The following is a 21,334-nucleotide window of genomic DNA, read 5'->3' on the forward strand; positions in this document are numbered from 1 at the left end:
ATTAGAGCACATAAACACATAGAGCACATAGAGCAAAGGGAAAGAGACAAAGGTACTGAAATAAAAGTTTCTGCACAAAGGGCTTCTCTGACAATTTCAACCTAAACAAATGCCATCTGGTAACAGTACCAGATAGTGAAAATGGGGTCTTATTAGGGGAGGTGTTGGACAACGGTGACTACACTCATAGTTGGTGGAACTACCAGTATACATATAAATGAAAAATAAAATCAGATGTGACTATAAAATATAGAATCACATGATAAGTGAGGCTGGAAGTGACTGCCCGACCCAATCCCCACCCAAAGCGCAGCCAGCTTCAAAGTCAGAGCAAGCCTTAGTCTGGGAGGGTTTTGCACATCTCTGTGGGAGATGGTTTGACCACCATCCCTGGGAAAATTGTTTCCTAATGTCTATTTGGGACTTCTTTGTATGTAACTTTTGTTCGGTGCCCCTCATCCTTTCATTGTGCACTTCCAAGATGAGCCTGGCTCTGCTTTTCCTGTAAGGTAGTTGCAGACAGCAGAGTCTCCTTTGAGCCTTGTCTTATTCAGGCTGGACAAACCCAGCTCTCTTGTCCTTTCCTGGCACACCACTTCCTTCTGTTGGACTTGCTCCAGTGTGTCAATGCTCCTCTTGTACCAAGGACCCTACAACTGGACATGGTATACTTAAATGTGACCTCAAAAATCCTGTGCTTTTTCTTTCAGAGAGGCTGATAGTTTGTTTGGTTTGGCTGTGTTCTAGCTTCTCTTAGTTGAAGAGATTTTGCTCTTCCTGTTTAAATATGCTGCTGACTAATGCTGGACACATGATATTCAGAAGGGTCCTTCAGCTGACCCCACATGGCCGCTCCCCTCTTCTTGTCTGGTTTCTAATGACCAGACCAAGGAGGCTCCAAAACAACGGTTTATTGAGAGAAGCAGGACAAACTCCAGCCTAATTACCTCTATAGAGGAGACAGGGTAGTCTGAAATGGAAGTCTACAGTGAATTGTGGGTGATGGTAGAGCTTGCAATCTCAGACTGGAGTCTCCAGATGCCTTTTAAGCCCCTGCATTCCTCTTCACCATTTTAAAACGCAAAACCCATGCTTGCCCTTACCTCAGTGCCTGTAAAGCAAAGCACAACCTGCAGCAGTGATCTCCAGTCGTGCTTTTGTGCAGCTCCTTTTTTCCTCCAAACGTGCAGAGTCTCACAAGGTGGGCAAAACAGCTCCTCACATCCCATTTTCTCACCCCTCCAGGCATGGACCCTGCTCCCACCCACATCCTCCTTTTTCCATGTGCTTCATTTTTCTCCATGGTCCGTCTTTTTTTTTTTTTTTTCTAATTTTTTGGTAACAAGATCTGCATGGGCTTCAGCCCAGCATGGTGCATAATCTGGTCTTCCCCACGTGTTTCCTTCAGGGTGGCCTCTGCACACAGGAAAACATCGCAATAAAAACTAGACAGCACTGAAGGCTGAGCCAGCTTTTATTCTAGTAAATAATCAGGTCGTGTAAATGCTATTACACATGACCAGTTGAGTGGTCTCTGCAGACAAGTACTTCAGCAAAGAGGGACAACTCCTTGGTGCTATGCATTGTGGTAGAGCCAGAGCATTGCACGGTCCGTGGCCAAACCCTAGTGCATTTGAAACGGTCACGTTTGCCTCTGGGCAAGGAGAAGCAGGGCAGGGGCACTGTGGCCAGCTTTGCAAAGCCTGCCTTCCTCCTCTCTACCCTTCCCCTGGGCTCCCTCCATCACTCCTCCCTCCATCCCTGCAGTTCAAGGCAAGCTGAGACACACAGCCTCCAGAGCAGGGGCCGCCACACACCAGATTTCAGCCTGGGGACGTTTCCCTTTGAATAGCTTGACAGCAAAAGCTTTCATCCTGGAGAAGGCTGACTGCATTTGCAGCTCATCCTCCCACATCACTGGGATTTGCACACCAGTGGCTAAAACCTGGCTTTGGCTTTAGGTCGAGCGCTTGAGCAGAGCGGGGCTGCCGAGGTGGCCTTGCTCCCCAGTTTCAATCCCTCTGCCCTCAAGGTCTTCCAGGACAGCCCTGGATATACAGGATGTCTTGTAGCTGAATTGCACCTTGGCAAAGCTGCTTAGTATTCATCCTTGGGGGCCAATTGCTGGCTATCATACAGAGCAAGGGCAATTCATGAGGAAGAAATAGCATCTTTTTAAAAAAATTATGTGGGTTGTCTTTTTTTTTTTCCTCCTCCAAGGAAGCCTGCGAGGCAGAGTGACAAGATGCATGAAGAGAACATTTATGCAGATGAGCAGCGTGGCCTATTTAAGAGGAAAGTGAAAGAGCAATTATTCCACAGCTCCATTCTGATGTTAACCAAAAATAAAAAAAAATGTCAGGATTCGGTAAAAGGACCACACACAGCCAAGGAAGTGGCGCTGGTAGCGCTGGGGGGGCGGGTTATGCCAGTAAAGGGATCCTGAATGGGAAGCAAATGAAAGCCAAGGTTACTGCTCACAAAAATCACCAACCCAGGACCTGCAGGAGCAATTGCCATGAGTAAAAAGCATTAAAACCCCTCTGCGAGGCAGACTGGAGGCAGTACGGAAATTAAGCCAATTACTATTGTACTCGTTTCCCTGTTCAGAAAGGCTGCGCACAGCGAGGGCTGACTCAGCCCTCTGTTTCTGGCCGACCAAGCTCACACAACCAATGTCGCCATCTCAGACTAAGCATATGGCAGAGCTGCCTGTATATTCTACAGGCACGACCCCATCGCTGTTAGGAAGAGATTTTGGAAGCCTTTGCAGAAGCCACTGCTGACTTGTGCTCAGAGAGAGCAGCCAGCTTTGTCTACGAAGGAACTATTTTCTCATTTTTAAATTTTGGCACTTAAAGGAGCTTTTCTTATTTCAGGTTTCAGAGAGGGCAAGAGGGGACCAGGTTTGGGGGAAAGAGTACCAGATTCTTTACCTGCGGTACAGCCGAAGTGGATGCATGGACCCCTCCCTGGGCAGCTGTGTTGACACATACAGCAACAAAGGAGAAAGCTAATGTCTAAGGCAGGGAATTAATTCATTTTGGTGCTTCAAGCACTAGTCTAAAGATTTCTGAGTGGAAACTTCACAGAGATGAGCAAGAGCAGCTCATAGTGTCAAACCACCTGCAAGTTTCAGCGCAGGTGGCCCTCCATCCCCACTTACTCCCTTCCTGCAGTGGTGACTTACGATTGCTGCTCCTGTGCCTCTAAAAGGCGGTTCTTAAAAACCAACCAGCATTTGTGGACTCCTGAGCCCTCTAAAGCAAATTCCCAGGGTACTCTGCTAAATAGCTCCATGAATAGCTCAGTTTGCTCTCCTGAAGTCCACAGTAGCAACTGCGCTGTCCTTTTTTCTCATTGCACTGAAAAATTTAAACTCAACCATTTCATGACCACTGTGGCCAAGGCAGCCGCCTACCATCACATCTCCCACGAGTCCTTCTCTATTCACAAACAGCAAATCTAGGAGGTCTTCTTTCCTAGTTGGCTCACTGAGTACCTGTGACAAGAATGTCTCTCCTACAAACTTCAGGAATTTCCAAGACCTGCTCATCACAACAGTATGATATTCCCAGTTGATGTCTGGGAAGTTGGAATCTCCCATAAGTACAAGTGCTACCAATCCAGAAATTTCTCCTAATTGCCTATAGAATAACTCATCAGTGCTTTTTTTCTTGGCTCTGAAAGAGGGAATTCAGGCTCATTCTTATACTTGCATTTGGTATCTAACTTGGATGCACACCCCATCCCATGGTCAGGGAATAGGCCTGGCTTAGGAGCATGGACACAGCCCTAGGCTCCCAACACCAGCTGCCCGCGTTTCCTCCCATATCCAATACCTGCTGCAGACAACGTGATTTATACCTTCAGCTTTGTACCTCTGTTTACAATCAGGGACAAAAGCATTTCTGTATCTCGTGAAAGGATGATACTATAGAGAGGATTCCTAAATGCTCACATAACTGGAGTTTTAGGATCCCTCTGCATAATGTAGCTGCATCCTTGAGACTTAAAAAGAGAAGGAAAAAAGCCCCACAACATGAACACCCCCACAGCTGGGCACTGGCAGGATGCAGAACAGGACAGCTTTCCCTCTGAGCGGGACAGGGAGCGAGGCACATGGCTGTGTGCACCCTCCTCACGGGGGACATAGCATGTTCAAAGCAAAGGAAGAAGCAAGATTAACAGAAGTCACATCAGAAGCACTGACGCCAAGCTCAGCTACCAGACTCCAGCAGGTGTGGCTCTGGTCAGATGCAATTCCACTTGTAGCTACTACAAAAGAGGGGAAAAATAGATAATCAGTTGATACAGGTTAATAACTGTTAGTTTTGCCCTTTGCTCCCACTCTAAAGGGCAGGCAGCAAGGGCCTTCTTCAGCTGCCTGCACAGGGTGTCTTGCTGCCACCCGAGTCACCCACAGATGCTTGTGACAGCAATGCAGGGATAGAAAAGAAGGCTCAGGACCTACAGGAGACATCCACATATCTGCAGAGGCAGCTGGAGACCTGCTGGGGTGTGCCAAGGTTTCTCAAACAGTGGTAAACATCTCTGTGTGGGCTACTGAATTGGGCCCCCTGTCTACAATGATAAACTCAGCATTAAGTAGGGCAGGAGAGGACAGCAGCTTCTTAAGGAATTGTCATGATAGATCTAGAAGGGGGAGGTCCCACAGATCTCATTTTGCACACTTGTGGAGGGCACTTGAATGTATCAGTGATGGGTACAGGAGACCACCAGCTGAAGCAGCCCTGGGGGGCAGCTGAGACCTGTGGGACTCACAACACAGACTGCGTCGGGGCAAGAGATGGAGACGCATTCCCAACTTGCAAGCGTTCACTGGGAGGTGCTGAGCCCAACAGTGTGAGCTGCAAGAGGTACAGGAGCAAAAGCCATTCAGCACCTCGAGGGCAGGGAGGGAGTGAACCACATTTCTTAGCTTGCAATTCATCTGCATACATCCACCTGAGAAGCTTTTTACTGCTGCTGTTTTCAGCTGGAACTTCAGTATGAGGACACGAAATTTCAGAGCAAAGGCGAAGCACTTGCAGCCTGTCTTCAAAAAACAAGTTGGTTGGTTTTTGTTTTTAATGGAAGAGAGAGATAAGCCTGTCAAGGGAGGAAAGCCTCAGCCGCCCACACTGATGGTGGCTTCAGAGGTCCTTTGCCCCAAGCAGATGCCCCAAATATCTTGCGGAGGAGAAGCAACCAGTTTTCAGGCAGGGCAAGCAGGACAAGGACATGCAGAGCCACTGAGATCTGCCTGTTGTGCCAGGTGGGATTTCCACTGCTGCTCGTGTCTAAGCCTGGTGCTTCCTATGGGCTGTAACACAGCCAGGTTCAGCTCTGATGTGGTATTTGGGGCAGCAGATGCGTCCCAATACATGCACATTGCCACCTCGTGCTGTGCTGGTCTAGAGGTCAGCCATCCTCCTGCCACCCACTTAGCTCCAGTGACCACTGAAGTGACCCCCTGTAGCCAAGTTTCCACTTAAATCCCACCAGAGACAGAATCCACACCTACAATCCTGTCCAGTGTCCTGTGCCACAGACACAGGTGGGCCTTGTCTCCCCACTGTAACTGGTGCCCACCATGTGTGAGAAGACAAGTCCAGTCTGCTTGATGCTCAGAAGAAAATTAACCTGCAGAGCAAGCTTGGCTCCAATTACATTTTCTGAACTTCTAAAGCTCCTCGAGCCAAAACATGACATCATCCTAATGTATTAATAACACGATGCTAAAATAAACACCACTGAGTAAAAATATATATATTAATGAAGAGATAGCTCTGAGAAAAAAACTAACAGCCAGTGAAATCCAAAAAACACAGGACAGAGCAAGGGTTTTGTGGACACACCAAGGCAGGCAAGCAGCAGAGTACAGCATTTGCAAGGGGATGAAACTGAGGGAAACCACAGAAAAACGGCATAACTGAAGAAAAGAAAGTACCATCCAACACGCCCAGTGGTGGACCTGGAAGCAGGGATTTTGCAGCTGACCCTATTGCCTTACTGCAACCAAACTGGTACAAGGCAAAACATGGGGGGTAATAGCACGGTAGGAGCTGGGGCCAAAAATTAGATAAGACCTAACAGAGGCAGCACAATGGAAACGGAGATGAAGGGACAAATGACCTTGTTTTTCACTTGGATAATTGTGCTCAGTTGAGCCCAAGTGCTCCTCCCAGGTGCTACCCACACACCACAGCTGTGAAAGCCCGGCTGGAGCCCTTCTGCTCCTCATAGACAAAACAAAGGGCAGGCACAGCCCTAGATTGGGAACAAGCAGCCCGTAGGCTAGAAACATCTCTGGCAATAAAACAACACTCACTCAAAATGCATTTGCATTCCCATTTGTAAGGCAGTGCCACGGGATTATTGCCGCGCTTTGTCTTAGGGAGGGAAAAGTGACATTTTAGACCCCGCGTTTTGACAAGTGCTGGCAAATGAGTTTTTAGCTGAGACTATGGAATCTGTGAGTTAGAGGAAAGTACAAGGTGTTTCAAAAAATGGACCAAATTTCAAAGTTATAGTGATTTCAAATTGGGCCCATATTTTTGAAACATCCTGTATTTTGGTTTCTCTGATAAGGCAATGGCAGTCCAGAGCAAAATCTGCCCTTTCACCTGTCCCTGCTGCCTCAGGTGCACTGTGTAATACCTTGTTTTAACAGGTCTCAAATGAGCGGTGAAATCCATAACCACACAGTTTAATGGCTTCCACACTGCTGCAAAAATACTTGCATGAAAGTGTAGCTGCAAAGCCCTGTTTACTTCACTGGAGAGACACAGCTGGCTCAATCAGCACCACGTTGTTTTGGCTCTTCATTTGTTGCATGACAGAAGTTACCTCAAGAGTACCTGGGGCTGAATTTGAACCTGAACCAGCCATGAATAAACAATATTTAGTGACTCTAATAGCTACATTTTGGTCTCATTCTTTCCATCTCTTCTCCCCTCTCTTGAGCTGCATTTTGCTTTTCGGTTTAGCTGCAACTATCAAACACCTAAGATGATGTCTTCTACAAACTGGATGGCCTCTATCTCTCTTCAGTTGCCACCTGCTGTCCTTTAGCCCATAGCTGACACAGAACTAGTAAAAAGGAAACCATTACCTACCTTGGAGGGTTTTGCAGAAGGCATCCATGGGAGATGAAGAGGGAAGCTTTGCAGGACAGCACGCCATGCTCACCAGGGAGCTATAGGAGAGCAAGCCAGCCGCCAAGGGTCACCGAGGGTCACCCCGGCCACCCCACAGCCCGCCAGCAGAGCCAGCAGCTGGGCACAGCTCCATCAACAGCCCCAGACCACAGCCAGAGGTGGGGCAGGTCCAGAGTCCACTCAAGGCTTCTAGGTGGGAGAGGAAGACACCTACAATGTAGAGCTGAGACCCACCTGGGAAGACCCATCCACCACTTAACTGGGCTGAAGCACACAGACAGCATCGCTCCAGCAGACACCAAAGCACCCAGCTGAGCTTAACTGGTGCTGCTGGGCCCAGGGTCGGGTGGGTATGAGCCCCAGAGGAGGCTGGGCAGGCTCATTAAGGCCTATTAGTGCTCCCAAGGCCCTGACAATGCCAGCTGTTCATTTTTGCATTAGCTTTGGCTTGTTTTCCCCCCATCCTTTATTGAAAATACACCCTGCTGGCGCTCTGTGCAGCGGGTGGGTGAAGCACGGCTCCCTCTCGGGGACGGCACAGACAGCGGCAGTGGTTCCCCCGCCATCGCTCCCTCCTCTCCCGCCTTTGTACTCGTGTGTTTTCTACTATCAAAGGCACAGACAGCTGTGAAAATAATATCCTGGCACTGATGGAACAATTGCAGCACGGTATGCAAACACCTAAGCAGAGCAAAGCGACGCTGTGTTCAGCTCAAGAGAAAGAGTGCTTGAAGCGAAACTAATTTTAATTAATTTCATTAAAGAACCAAGGGCACTTCCCAGCTTTCAAGTGGCAACAGGAGGAGCCTGGCATGTGCCTCCATCAGAGACAGAGACGGGAAGAGCTCGCCGACCAAAGGGAAGCGAGCATATGGAATATGTTATCCACATCTGTCATGGGAGCAAGGAGCTTTAAAGAGTTCAGAAGGAAACTAGATACATTTCCAAACAAAGAAAGGCAGAAAAATAGGGGGTGAGTGACAATGCACGGTGGGGAGGGAAGGGGTGAGGGCTCACATAGTTTTCCCTCTGTGTGAGTGAGCCTGAAGGCTTGAAGTCTTTTGAATATGGAAGTTGTCTGAAACTGGTTAAAGATGAGCATTGAAGAGCAGAAGTATAAAACTTTAGGACATTAATCAAGAAGGTTTGGGGTTTTTTTGGGGGTGGGGAAGGGAAATAGCTGATAAAACTTATTAGGTGCCCACACTCTGGCCATACACACCATTGGTACTGTTGGGCTGGCTTGACCTACTCCATCCCGACCCTCACTGTTCTTGCTTGCAAGAAGACTACTGGCTGGGAAGGTATTTGCTTTTAAAATGGAGCAAAAGCAGAAATGTTTGAGGTTCAGAGCCCCTGTGGCTCCCAGTCCCAGCGCTTGCCCCTCTGACATGTTATACAGCCCCGTTCATGCACAAATCAAAACCCACTTTAAAACTATCTAGAGGCAGCATGTTCACCCGCCACTGGCCAGGAGGTGGCATTTCCCTGCCAGAGAGGACCTGAGGTGCTCTGGGAAGAGCAGCGTAGCACCAGCTAAATGTGGGGTGACATATAACCTGTAAGCCACAGGATGGTCACTGCTGAAGTGAAGTAATCCTCCAGCTGCTGAACACCTCCTGCCTCTGTGGTCTTCACCAGAAACAATGGGACTATCGGTGTAAATAAAAACAGAGGTCACCCTCGTGCCCAAAAAAACCTCAGAAATTGAACATCAGCATTGTGCTGGTTTGACTGAAAATGGCTTAATTTTGTTCATGCAGTTAGAAACCTTTCTATTTCATAGCTAGCATGCTCATTGTTTGGACTTAGATTAAGAAGAAGCAGATAACGCCCCAGCACAGAGTTAATGTTTTTAATTGCTCTGGTTTGAGAGCCAAGGACACTCTGAGCGCTCTGCCCACAGGTGTGAGGTAGTGAGGAAGGGGGGCATGGATGGGGCAGAGCTTGACTGACATCCAGATTGATCAATGACAGTATTCCATCCCATTAGCGTCACGCTTCATATTTAAGGAGAGTTGGACCTTCTGCTCTTTTCTCTCTTGCTCTTCTACTCTCTCTCTCGCTCTTGCTTGTTCTGGGGTGCAGCTGGGGGAGTTTCAGTTGGGACCTTTAGTTTGGCCTTTTGCCATTTTGCAGGGCTTTTCTGCCTTTTTCCTCTCTTTTCACTGTTGGGGACCAGGTGCTGTTTCCTCAGACTGGCTGCTTTGTGTGTTCTTGAGGAATTGCCTTGAGTATCTTTTATATCTATTTTATATATATATTTACTAGTAGTGTATTAGTGTTTTGTTATTTTAAACTGTGTTTATCTGAATCCAAGTTTCTCCCTTCCCTTTCAATTCTCTCTCCTGTTGGGGGGGGAGGGGGCAGGGGGTGAGTGAGCAGCTATCACGGTTGTATTGCTAGCTCGGGTTAAACCACGACAAGTATCCTCTTTCTTTAAATCCCTGTGCCGGGTTTCGGGCAGCAGTGCCCTGTCCTTATCCGGGAGGCAGAGGGTGATCGGGAGGTGAATGCCCCGCTCCTGCCAACCCGCCAGGGTTGTGCCAGGCACTGGAGAAGCGAGACACGGTTCCTCCGGATGTCCCATGCGGGCACCATTGCTAGCAACCTGCTGGCAGGAGATGGCAATAAAACCCTTACAGTATTCTCTTCCATTGTCAAGAAGAGAAATTAGGAAAAGTGCTGTTGTCTGTAGCAACGCGGCCAGACAGCTCTGGCTTTGGGCGAAGCAGCAGCGATGTCACGTCTCAGGGCAGCTGCTCGCTCCAGTGGCACTGGAGGCGTGACAGCCCTTGGGCATCACGCTTTAGCTGCAGAGTAGCCAAGCACATTTATTTTCCTGTCTAACTGCAAATTAACATCCCATTCTTCGCCTCCTCCACCGGAGAACTTGCTAGAAACAGGATATCCTTCCTTAGAAAGGAATTAAAATACGTTAGTTTCAAAGTGTAACCTGAAGTCCCAGCTCCCATTTAGCTACCTTTGCAATGGCAGGTACTGGCACGTGCTCACACTGAAACAGTTACCTCCCCTTGCACAGGATATTGTATTTTGCATTGACAAGTTTTCAGTATTGCTGTTTGGGAGTTTTGTATACCATGGTTTAAAGCCTTTCAAACGGCCCTCCATCATGGGCACATTTCTAGCATGTGTGTAAGAGAGACTTTAAAAGGCTAACCAGGGTAAAAGCAAGATAAAAATAATAACAAAAAAAAAAAGGCTAGCACAAATTAAAAATGGAAAACAAATCAAAGGAAGACAACACAATAAAGGATGTGTTAGCTAGCTGACAACTCTATATAGCTGTAAGAATTATGAACGCCATAAGATTTTAAATTCATTATTATAGTCTGTTCTAAGTCCACATAAATGAGCCTCATGTAGGTTGCTGGAAGCGCCCATCTCCTCTGTTACGTGTCTGATACCGTCAGCTGCTCCGTGGTGAAATTCAGCTGGTTTTGTACCAAACAGATGCAATCACTTCTTGCAGTTCTTTGCTATGAAAAGGATCTGAGCTGCCGTAAGAAATCGAGTGATGCGTGAAAATCGTCTCACCTCAAGCACATCCCTATGCCCGTCGGTATTTTTTCGGTATTGCTGTTGCTTTCCTCTCCTCCCCTTGCACTTCATTGATCTTTTCATTCGGGATTTTTATTTCTCATGTCCACAGAGGGCAGGATTTCCTGGATTACACACTCGCTTTGAAATACCTAGAAGTCCTTGTCAACATGCACCTCGGAGCCCATCAGGTCTCCAAGGGGCAATTAAAGGCAATGCCATGATGCTTTCACGCAGAAGTCTTGCCACTGCTAAGCCGTCTGCTCTTTCACTGGGGTACGTGCATATCCTGTAACAAAAATCTTTGAAAAAAGGAAAAGAGCAATTCAATAGCAACACAATTAATTGTACACATTGTATCGACTACTCTACCATCAGTTTCCAAACTTCATTTCAGTCAAAACAAGAAAAAAATCCGAAGCTGTTGAAAACATCATGGTTTGACTTTAAAACTACAGAAGGTGTAAAATAAGACTATTATAATGTAAGCATAATATTTTATTATGTAAATGATATTTTATTATGTATACTACTAATTCTTTTTTCTAAGGAGTCCATAACCAGTACTTTAAAACCAAAATTAAATGGCAAACAAGTTTTTAAAGCACAATCCTTATCTTTCATCTGTCACACCAATCAGCATCAGCAGGAGCTAATTCTTTGCTTTGTATCGGTCACCAACAGTCTCTGTCTTGGGGAAAAAACATACTTCAGAAGTCAATGAAAATGGCCATTTCAGATCAAAGAGGAGACTTCTAAAAGGAATGCACTGATGGTTAAGACAGAGCTTTTCTATCCTTTCACCAAGTTCAACTTTGTTTTCAGCCTGTGCTTTTGTACATTGTTTTATTGACCCATTCAGACAACAGTGACCCTTTGCACTAGCCAGGGAGCACGTATCAATAGTAAAAATAATGGGTTTATTATGTTGCATCTCTCGGGAAACATGTTGCTGAGCATGAGACATTTCAGACAAATATCTGATCTGATGTTAAATACTATACCGTGGAGCTTCAGCCTAACTGGAGAGACAGACAAATAGGAGACATTATTCTGAAAGACAACTTGTTCCCTCAGGAATTGGTGTTGTTTCCAAAAAAAGCCCTATGGACTTCAGAAAGCATTCCTTGTTGCATGAATACAAGTGTCTAGAACCACATCTAATGTTCAGTGGCTCTCAAGCTACAGCTTTCACATTTGGCTGCAGTTCTCTGGATCTTCAGTACGAGACCCGGGCTGTTTTAGCTCTTGGTAGTTAATACTTCAGATAAGCATTTAGCATGCTTATTTTTTGAGAGACAACAATTAGTATGCTCTTCATGTTAGAAAATACATAAACATGAGAAAGCCCTACAGAAACTAACATTACAAAAATCACGAGTCAAAGAAATCCCCCAAATAAGCTTATTTGATGGCACAAAGATGCTGAAACCAAATTAAATGGAAGCGTGTGACATGGTGCCTCAGTTCTTGTTTATGCCACTGGTGGAGTTCTGCTGCCACCTATTGTGAAGATGAACTGTAGAGACTCGTTTCGTTTTGCTAGGTGACCCATTTGCAAGAATTACCACTCGTGTGTCTCTTTTTTTTTTATTAACAATACTTTCTTCCTAAGTATCTGCTACTGATCATTGCTGGGCACAGGCTGCCAGCATAGGTGAGCTTTCGGCACGGCCAAATCCAGCTGTTCTTACATTTTGATCTCTAACCTACTCCAGCGTACAGCAATGCACAGAACTCGGCTGTCTACGGCTCAGCTCAAGGGCTGCATCCAAACTAGATCCCTGTCTCTGCCCTGATGAGCAGCCCAGGGAGGCGCAGGCGCGGGCAGGGGGGCAGCACGCCCTCCCTGCGCTAACGCCTCCGGATGTGCTAGAGGAGCACGGGACTGCAGGTTAGCACCTGGAGCACGACGACGCAACTGAGACAGCACTCGAGCCCCAGTATAAACTCAGGATTATGCCTTTAGGACACCTTTTCTTCTTCCTTTCAAGCACAAGTGCAGCTCACGCACCCTTTGCATGTATCGTGCCTGATTCTAGCAGCTGTAGCTACCCACCCTGAGCAGGAAGCGCTATCGCCCGAAGCTGCTTTTTTTGTATGCGCAGAATTTGGGCAACTGTTTCAGGAGAGCAGCCGCAGGCAGTCCGGGTCAGCACACCCCTAGAGGCAGCCGTGAGCAGAACTGAAACAAATTGCAGTGGTAATTCCATCTCTCTACAACCAGACTAGCTTGGCACTGGTCCAAAGTTTCGCAGTGCTCAGTGTACCTTTCTGCACCTTTTACTTCCCATCTACCTTGGCATGACACGTCTCCTCTGTTCCTTCGCCTCTTCAGCAGTTACCAGCTCAGTTAAGATCCAGGCTTGTCAAGGCTAAGTCAAGATGATGGCCTAACCTTCGCTGCCATCCTTAGGCTGCTTAGCTGGGAAAACAAGGCCACCTGTTCACTCCTAAGCAAGCAGTGTGAACCATCGCACTCCCTTATGTTCTCCTTGTTCCAATCCTGTCCATGCCTGCCTCCATCCTTCACTTTTTCTTCCAGCATTAGCAACCGAACAGTTTGTACAAACAACAGGTGTCCACGTGCAGCAGGCAATACAAACAAGGAGCAGTGCAGGACTCAGGAGTCACTCCTGGACAACCTGGATGGCTGCTTAGGCCAACCAGTGGGATTCGCTCGTGTATCTTCAGGGCACCCACCTGCTTCCAAGCCACCCAGTGGGAGAGAATCTCTCTATTGAACTGCAGCTGTAGTTGAACCTCATCACCCAGACAGCGGTGGTGCAGCCAAAGGGGACAGTTAGGCCAGAGCATCGTTGGGTCTCCAGCAAAACAAGCATCGCAAGACTGAGGCTTTTCACACAGTTTGCTGTACCAGACGGTGCACATTTAAAAATATTTGAATTGATAGAACTGACGAGGATCTCATAAAGTCAGGGTTGAATGCAAGGAGGTAAAGGGCAGCATTGCAACTCAGATGGCACTTCAGCAGCAGATTTCAGAGTAAGACAATGATTCAGAAATTCCTTGGACAGGTGTTTGCGCTCCCTTGCATCCAGGAGGGGACACAAGACACTTGCAAAAATGGAAGCTGTACGATGTTTGGACAATACCTGGGTCTCAATACCCACCCGCACCGCCCATCATTGAGGGAGCAGCCTAAAGAGAGTCTGGGTTCACCAGCAACTTGAAGCCTTCTCATCAGGTGAGCTGGTTTCTAAGGAAGCAGGTTGTTCTGGGGAGTAAGCCGGGATAAAGATCTGAGAGAGTCTGTGGTCCTCAGCTCTGTAGATAAGCTGCAGCTAAGCAGTAGGAATTAGAAGCACGGTCTGTACAGTAGACTGAGGTGACAGAGTAATTAGTGCCCGTCTCTCTCAGTATTACCCACCACATACCGTCATATCAGACCCTTCAGCTGTGATCTGAACATTTCTGAGCTTCTTCCTCACTCCCGGCAACCCCTGCTGTCCTTTCTATTTTGGCAGACGGAAGAACGATCTCACCGTCCAGTTACTACGTGACCAGCACGCACATTATTTCCACTGCCGTTAAAAAAACGCTTGTTTAAACTGGGTTTTAGCCCAAATCTAAGAGCCACGAGATTATAACACAGGCTTAACTGTTGTGAAAGAGCTTAGGTCAAAGTCCTGGGTCCATCACACAAGGTCCCAAGAGATCTGTCTTAATAAAGGTTAGACCCAGAGACAGTGTCCTGACTTCAGATACAAGACCGACCTTGAGCTTTGTCTTCAAAGTGGCAGATTCCAACCAAAACGGTGGGCTGCCCAAACCCTCCGCCATCCCAGCCCTATACCCAGAGACAGAGCATCACACTCAGGTCATTTTTCTCAGTGCTAAAGGACAGTTCTGGCACACAGGTACTTTTTTTTTTCTTTTTTTATTGCTGTTAATTCAAGGAAAAAGGTTGCATAAAATCCAATCTCTTCTAGAAATATAAGTGACCTTTCCAGTACATTTCAAATATCAAAGTATATGGTAAACATACAAATAAAGAGAAGGTAACATACCTCCTATTTACAGTACAGTATTTTAAATCATAAAATAAGTTCCATAAAGTACAACTGGCAGGTAATTCACAATACAAGTCCATTGGTGGTTTAACACCCTCACTTCAACTCAAACGCAGTTCGTTCATTCATTTCAAGTGGTCCAAAAATACCCAGATCAAATAAAAATTTTAATCAAAATAATTTTCATTTACTACTTAAACTTTTCTTTTTAAATTAAAGCTTTCATCTACCTCCCGCCCCATTCCCCCCCTCCAAGAAAAAAGTTTCAAAATGTACACTGGTGCTATAAATATAAATGCTACCTATGAAGAAATGTAGTAATCAAGCTTTTTTTCTTCAAGTTTTTCGTTTGTTTAGCAATTTATTAGACGGCTGAACCGAAGATCAATTTTATTTCATCCCTCTACCGGACACCGGGTCTGATTTTAAGGAAAAACATTTCTGCCATGAACTGTGAGGAATGCCAAACCCTATGGATATACAGTGGTAGTTGTTCATCGGTGTTGAATGCAGCAGTCAGAAAATACACTCATCTTCCAGATAACCTCAGTGCACTTTAGGAAATCAAATATTACCTGGAAGCAATTTAGTACATATATTGGCTTTAAAAAAGAAAATAAAAAATACAGCAGCATTAAACTTACTTACTCAGGATACTGACATGATTAATACCACCTTAACACTCATTTCAGTCTTTCACATTATACCGTAATTACGCATAGTGGTAAATTGTTATAAAATAGTGACTTTGCTATTTGGTAGACAGGTTCTAATACTAATACCTGACTATTCTGTAGAAAACCATAGCTTCTGTTCAGTTTGAAATAAAACATTTACATTCTAAGTACAATGCAACACTGTAATAGTTTAGGAAAAAATATTCAATCAAGTAACGTTCATTCTGTGTTGACACGATGTAGAACAGCTTTAAAAAAGGAAAAAAATGCTGTCAACTTCCATTACAAATGCAAACACACTGAGTACAACATTCATACCATGTTTTTTCACCTTTGTTGCTGAACATACAGGCTAAAAAGCTACAATGGAACAAAATATCTGTCGATTTCGGTTTGTCCGTTTTTCTAAATCTCTTCCAGTCCACACCATTTCAGCCCCTTCCTGCTCTATGTATTTTCACTTATTTGGGACTCTCAAGAGCTTTGTGTATGTGTTATTATCAGATATAGTACACACACGGTATTGTGTGTTCCTTCGGACTCTCCTGCTAATAGGAAGTTTGAACATCTCCCCTCAATTCATGAGCATAATTTAGTGTACGGGCAGGGTCTGTATGAACTGCTAAACACTCATGCAAGTCCAACGAATCCAAGTGGACAAACAGGGAAAGAAAACAAATCAGCAGCATGAGGAGAACGGGGAGGGAGGGAAGAAGATTGTGGTGGGGAACATGACCAAGTTTCTTCTTTCACCATATGGCTGCTCCACCAGTGATGTCAGAGGTCAGAGGACTTTTTGTTTGTTTAAAATGCAGTAAACATTGCACATGTCTCAAGTCTTCAGTGCAAAAGCATGGTTCGAATACTCTTTTTGATTGTTTGGCTGTGTGTTTGAATTACATGCATTACGCAAGCCTTTTGTAGAACCAGGAGGACACCAGGGACTCAGCTTTCTTCTTTTGTACGGAACAGAGGTGCAAAGGCAACGAAAAATTCAAAAACAAAAAGAAAAGGAAAAGAAAAAGAAAAAGAACCGGGAATGTCCCAAAACACGAGACCAACCCTCCCCCCTCCCACACACACCTTCCCCCAGTTTCCCAAGCTTCAGTTTAAGTAGGCAATGTTTACTTGTTTCAGTCTGCAGAATCCAAGGTATCATTGGAAGGGGGAGGGGGAGGTGCGTATCTCAGTCTGTAAGTGCCTAAAACAGGAAAGAGAACTACTAAGTCACTGCTCACAATTAAAATGGATTACAAAAACCACTACAAGGTATCAAAATGGACATGCTCTTCAAAAGGCACTACCATCTTCCAGTCCTTTTAAAGCAGGTCCTAAGATTTTATACTATTTTCTTTCATCTGCTTGCTAAAACTGTAAGTTTAAAAAGGTATAGACCACAGATAAAGGACTTTTGCTGGAAAAATGCACAGAAAAGACGACCCCCATCAAGGTTCACCTCTCCTGTTCCAGTCCAACCAAACAAGTCAAGTCAGAATGGGCACAGGCCAAGAAACAAAAATAGTTTATGCTCTATGCAATCACTGCATTTTCTCCGTTCTTCTGGATGAAGAGAAAAATGGCATGTAAGACTGAAGCCATTCCTTTGGGTTTCAGTTCCAATTGGTTTCTGCCTTTTTGCCGCAACTTCTCTGAAAATTTCAAGCATGTTTCCTTTATGTATTGCGTGATGGGGTAAAAAAGATGGCTGATCGTGCAAAAGTAAGCGGTACAAAAGTTAAATGATCAAATGGCCAGTCTGTTGTGTTTGGACTTTTTTGTTTTTAAATTCTCACAAGTTGTGTCATAGCCAGTAGTTGACATATTTCACTTTTTGCCAATGAATTCTCTCCAAAAAAACCTGACCAGGAATGGAAATACTGAAACAGCGTGCGTCTCAACATAACGCCAGAAACAAAGGAGTGGAAAAAAGCCGACAATTTAGGACTGCTATAATTTGACTTCCCAGCTCCGAATCATGCCCATTTTCAGCTTCACGCAGTGAACCCCGTTCCCTTGCACTGTTCTACAAAATTCTCAGGCAGAGATAAGATACTTTGCAGTTTTAGAGCAGGTCACTAGTGCACAACCATTTACACAAAACATACACACGCACGCACACCTTTCTGCAAGACCAGAAACAGCACATTCAGAAAGGTAAAGAGAAAACGTCTAAACTCAAAAGCAAGTCCGCTGGGAGTTATCATGATTACCTTGTTGACTGGCCTCCATGGATGACTGCTTACAGTCCTGCGCATAGTGTCCACTTACACCACAATTGTAACATGAAACGTTCCCGTTCTTCTTGGGTCCCGACCCATTTGTGTTGGCAACTACGTTAGGTGCTGGATATACAGGATAGAACCTCCCAAATCCTGCCATCTGCTGCATACCATAGTTGGCTTGGCTCCCCATCACTGGGTCATGCATAAGCCCGTTTGCATATGGAGACTGAGGCAGGAAGAAAGGAAGTTGTGTTCCATTGCTTTGATGTGCTTGATTGAGGTAGCTGCCATTGCAAAGCGATGGCAGAGTGAAGAAAGATGGAACTCTGTAGACTTGTCCATGAAGTGGGTTATGATAAAAATAGCTATTAATCTGAAGGCTTCCATTGGTCCCACAGCTACACCTACGTCCGCAAGAACCGCAAGGACCAGATGCCAACTGCTGCGGAGGTAACATTGTCCCGTTAGTGTTATTATTTCCAACAGCATTGATGTAGGATGTGCTGTCACTCTGTGCAGTGCTGTGTGTCAAAGCGGGGCTCGGGCTAGGGGCAGGGCCTGGCGTGTGTGTAGGTATTGCGGGAGGAACAGTGGACTGGACCTGACCAACACCTAAACCAGCCGACTGAGGCGGTGAGGAAGTCGCTACAGTGTTCAGCACGTTTGTGTTCTGGTTGGGCAACACACTGGTAGCGTGAGGACTGCCTGGCAAAGCGAACGAAGCTGGTGGAGGTGGCGCTGCTGCTGTGGAGAGACCAGCTGCTGGAAGAACTACCTTTAGATTGGTAGGCTGAGGGATTGCTCCTGGGTTTCCCTCAATGTGAGGCACCATTTGAGTCAGTCCTACCACCTGGGATGCAGGCTTTGTGATGGGATCTGTAGTAGGAACTGGGGATCCTGGGAAACTACCTGGATTGTGGACTGGGATAAAGGCAGTATTTGGTGATCCAATACTTAAGTTTCCTGCCGGCTGCTGCGGTCCATTAACTGTGCAACTTTCCGATGACCCCTGCGCAGAGGGCATTTTCAATCTGTGTATTGCCAAATGCAAAGCAGGGCTACCAGGCTGGACAGAATGTGGAAATAAAGTGGATGGGACAGGCAAAGGGGAAGCCATCAGCTCGAGGCGTTTCTCGGGTTCACCGGCGGTCACCGGGCCCATTCCACCAGGAGGTGAATTTGCAGACTCTCTCACAGGCGAGACAGCAACAGGTGTGGTAACGAGCATCCCCATTGTTTTACCATCTGCAGATATGGGTGGCGGGACAACTGCTTCAGGCTTTTGGGAAGCGCTGTGCATCACACAGTGTAAGGCAGGCATGAAAGAAATGTGTTGAAACTTTGCATTCAAAGGATCTTCTGAAAGGCTTCCATTTTCACTATTCACTGAAGAGATCTGAGCAGATGATTTGTTCAGATTTGATGAACCAACAGCACTGTAGCCTGTAAACCTGGTTGTATTTTGATTCCCAGAGTCCTCAGAATTGCTGTCTGTATCTGTGGAGACAACAGCATTTGCTGGTCAGAAGAATGAATCTGAAGCAATATAGAGCCATGCCCTGGACTCAGTTTACTCATATAAAGCTTCCTAAGTTTGATGACACAAATGACAGTTATGTTTTCCTGCGTTAGAATAACTTTGAGGTTACTTCCCTTCATCCAAATCAAGCTAGGTCAATCTCCATCCGTTACCTATATCAAGCTGCCCAGCTAGCTACTGTGTCTTTGACTCGTGTATTTCTGCAAAGAGTGGACACAGACTGAATCAAGAATTTGCTTCTACCTAGAAAGACATTAACACAGTCTACGCAAAATTGGAAGGAGCGGCAAATTAAACTATCCATAGAAAAAGAAGGACCTCTGAGACACGCCACACGTAACGCAATATAAAACTAGTCCCGTTGTGCCAAAGTTCTTTCCATTACCGTACTGCTGAAATTTCTCAAGAGAGCTGTGCCACTGAGGTCAGAAAATTACTACATGTATGTAGTAATCTAAAACTCAATGGAATTTAAACTCTCTTGCTATTTGCTAGAAGCCTTTGTACTGTCCAGTCATGAAACCCACAAAGGAAAACATGTTCTGTGGCTAGTTCAGAAATAAAAGCAGCTAACAAAACGGAGAAACTAATTAAAATCAATACAAGAAAGAGATTACTCTAGAAACAAAGAAGTTCATGCACATTCTCCAGAAATACAACCTCTGTCTTTATCTTCTTCACTATCAAAGCTTTCCCTCCCATCATGTCGTGGACTAGAAGGAGAACTGTAACTTTCAGAAGATGTTTCTCCACATGTATCATGACCAGATCCAGCGTCCAAATTCAGATCTAAAAATAAAAATTGGTATTTTTATTTTTAAACTCAGTATATGGAAGTGAGGTTATTTTAGTTTGCTCACATCTCACACTAGTTCAGATTTTTTTGTGTTCCTACTTGATCGATTGCATCTGTCCCCTGTATTCCCAACATTCCCACTCCCAGCATTCAGGATTGGTCCCTAAATTTGTGATGACTCAATCCTTGGTTTTAAAAATGGTGACAGTGAAAATTTGCATTTATGCAGAGTACTGAAAAGAATGATCATCCCTTAATAAATTTTGTGATGCTTATACCAAATTGTACTACAATATTGATTTCCTCTAAGTGGTAGTGATCAAACATTTCCATTCGAAGAGGTTCAATACTCCTTGGTCATAGTAGCAAAGGCAGAATGCTAACTCAGTGGGCAACATCAAAATAATACACCTTTTTACTATTAAATCTTCCAAAACAGGCTTGAAACAAACTGTATCAACAACGTTTGTTTAAGGAAAAATAGGTGAGCTAAAAAAGAGTAAAATTGTTTTCTAAATTCTCAGTAGGAACGGGGAAATTAATTTTCTGGAAACCTGCTTTCAGGGTGGGTTAGATCCTATTAGTGAATTCAAACAGGTAGATGATACGCTCTGGCTTTCAAGTTCAGCCTCAGAGGTGAAGGAGCGAGACAGATGCTCCCTCTCTCAGAATGTATGCCAGACAGTAGCTTCAAGGAAACACTAACCCCCAAAACCTTGGTTGGCAAAACTCCAGGATAAAAACTGGAACACTATTATTGATTTTACTAATTCTAATTAATTATTATGTTATTTATAAATCATTAACTCATTTATTATCGCCATTGCAAGTATAATGGGTTGGGACAAGTCATGAAAAAGCTGTCTTAATGCTTCAATTTTTGAAATAATTTCTTGGATTAAATCTGTAATTGGTCAAATGATTTGGATGAGCGTTTTGAATATCAAATAGAACCTGGAAAAGCAGTGTCAACCTCACAGCACTGAAAGCAAGAGTCTACAGTGCTAGTCACAAAGCATCAAGTCTTCAAAGTGTAAATAACTGATGACTCAGAAAAGCTAAAAATAGGAAGGAAAAAAATGAAAGAAAAAATGATGAGTTACTGACTCAGAGCATTCCAAACCAAGCCTGGCTTATGTAAAGACAGGTAGAAATTCAAACTGCAACATGAATTTCTTTTCTTTAGACTCTGCCTCCAATAGGGTATCTCAAAAGTCATTTTGTACACAAACACACAGGTAGAAAGCTCATCTCTGAGCAGGACTTAATTGCTTCCAGCCTCTGTAGCTTGCAGTTTCTTCTTGGAGTGGCCTTCACTGGCCAACAGTATCAGACAAGCAG

General features: G+C 45.1%; 1 protein-coding gene across 5 annotated transcripts in view; it reads right to left on the reverse strand.

Annotated features, from left to right (window-relative positions):
* Positions 1 to 14,971: 14,971 nt before the first annotated feature.
* The window catches only part of ZCCHC2 (zinc finger CCHC-type containing 2), a 44,756-nt gene continuing 38,393 nt past the window's right edge, over positions 14,972 to 21,334 (reverse strand). For 4 of the 5 annotated variants that reach the window (XM_065052568.1, XM_065052567.1, XM_005509731.3 and 1 more), the window contains 3 exons: positions 19,858 to 19,986; positions 17,646 to 19,154; positions 14,972 to 16,636 (listed from right to left, as the gene is read on the reverse strand). In XM_065052568.1, the coding sequence (XP_064908640.1) occupies positions 16,569 to 16,636; positions 17,646 to 19,154; positions 19,858 to 19,986 (1,706 nt within the window). In that variant the 3' untranslated portion in view covers positions 14,972 to 16,568. The remainder of the gene's footprint in view (positions 16,637 to 17,645; positions 19,155 to 19,857; positions 19,987 to 21,334) is intronic. The other variant, XM_065052569.1, reaches the window with a different exon arrangement.

The sequence above is a fragment of the Columba livia genome, chromosome 2 (assembly GCF_036013475.1).
Source record: "Columba livia isolate bColLiv1 breed racing homer chromosome 2, bColLiv1.pat.W.v2, whole genome shotgun sequence".
Classification (NCBI taxonomy): domain Eukaryota; kingdom Metazoa; phylum Chordata; class Aves; order Columbiformes; family Columbidae; genus Columba; species Columba livia.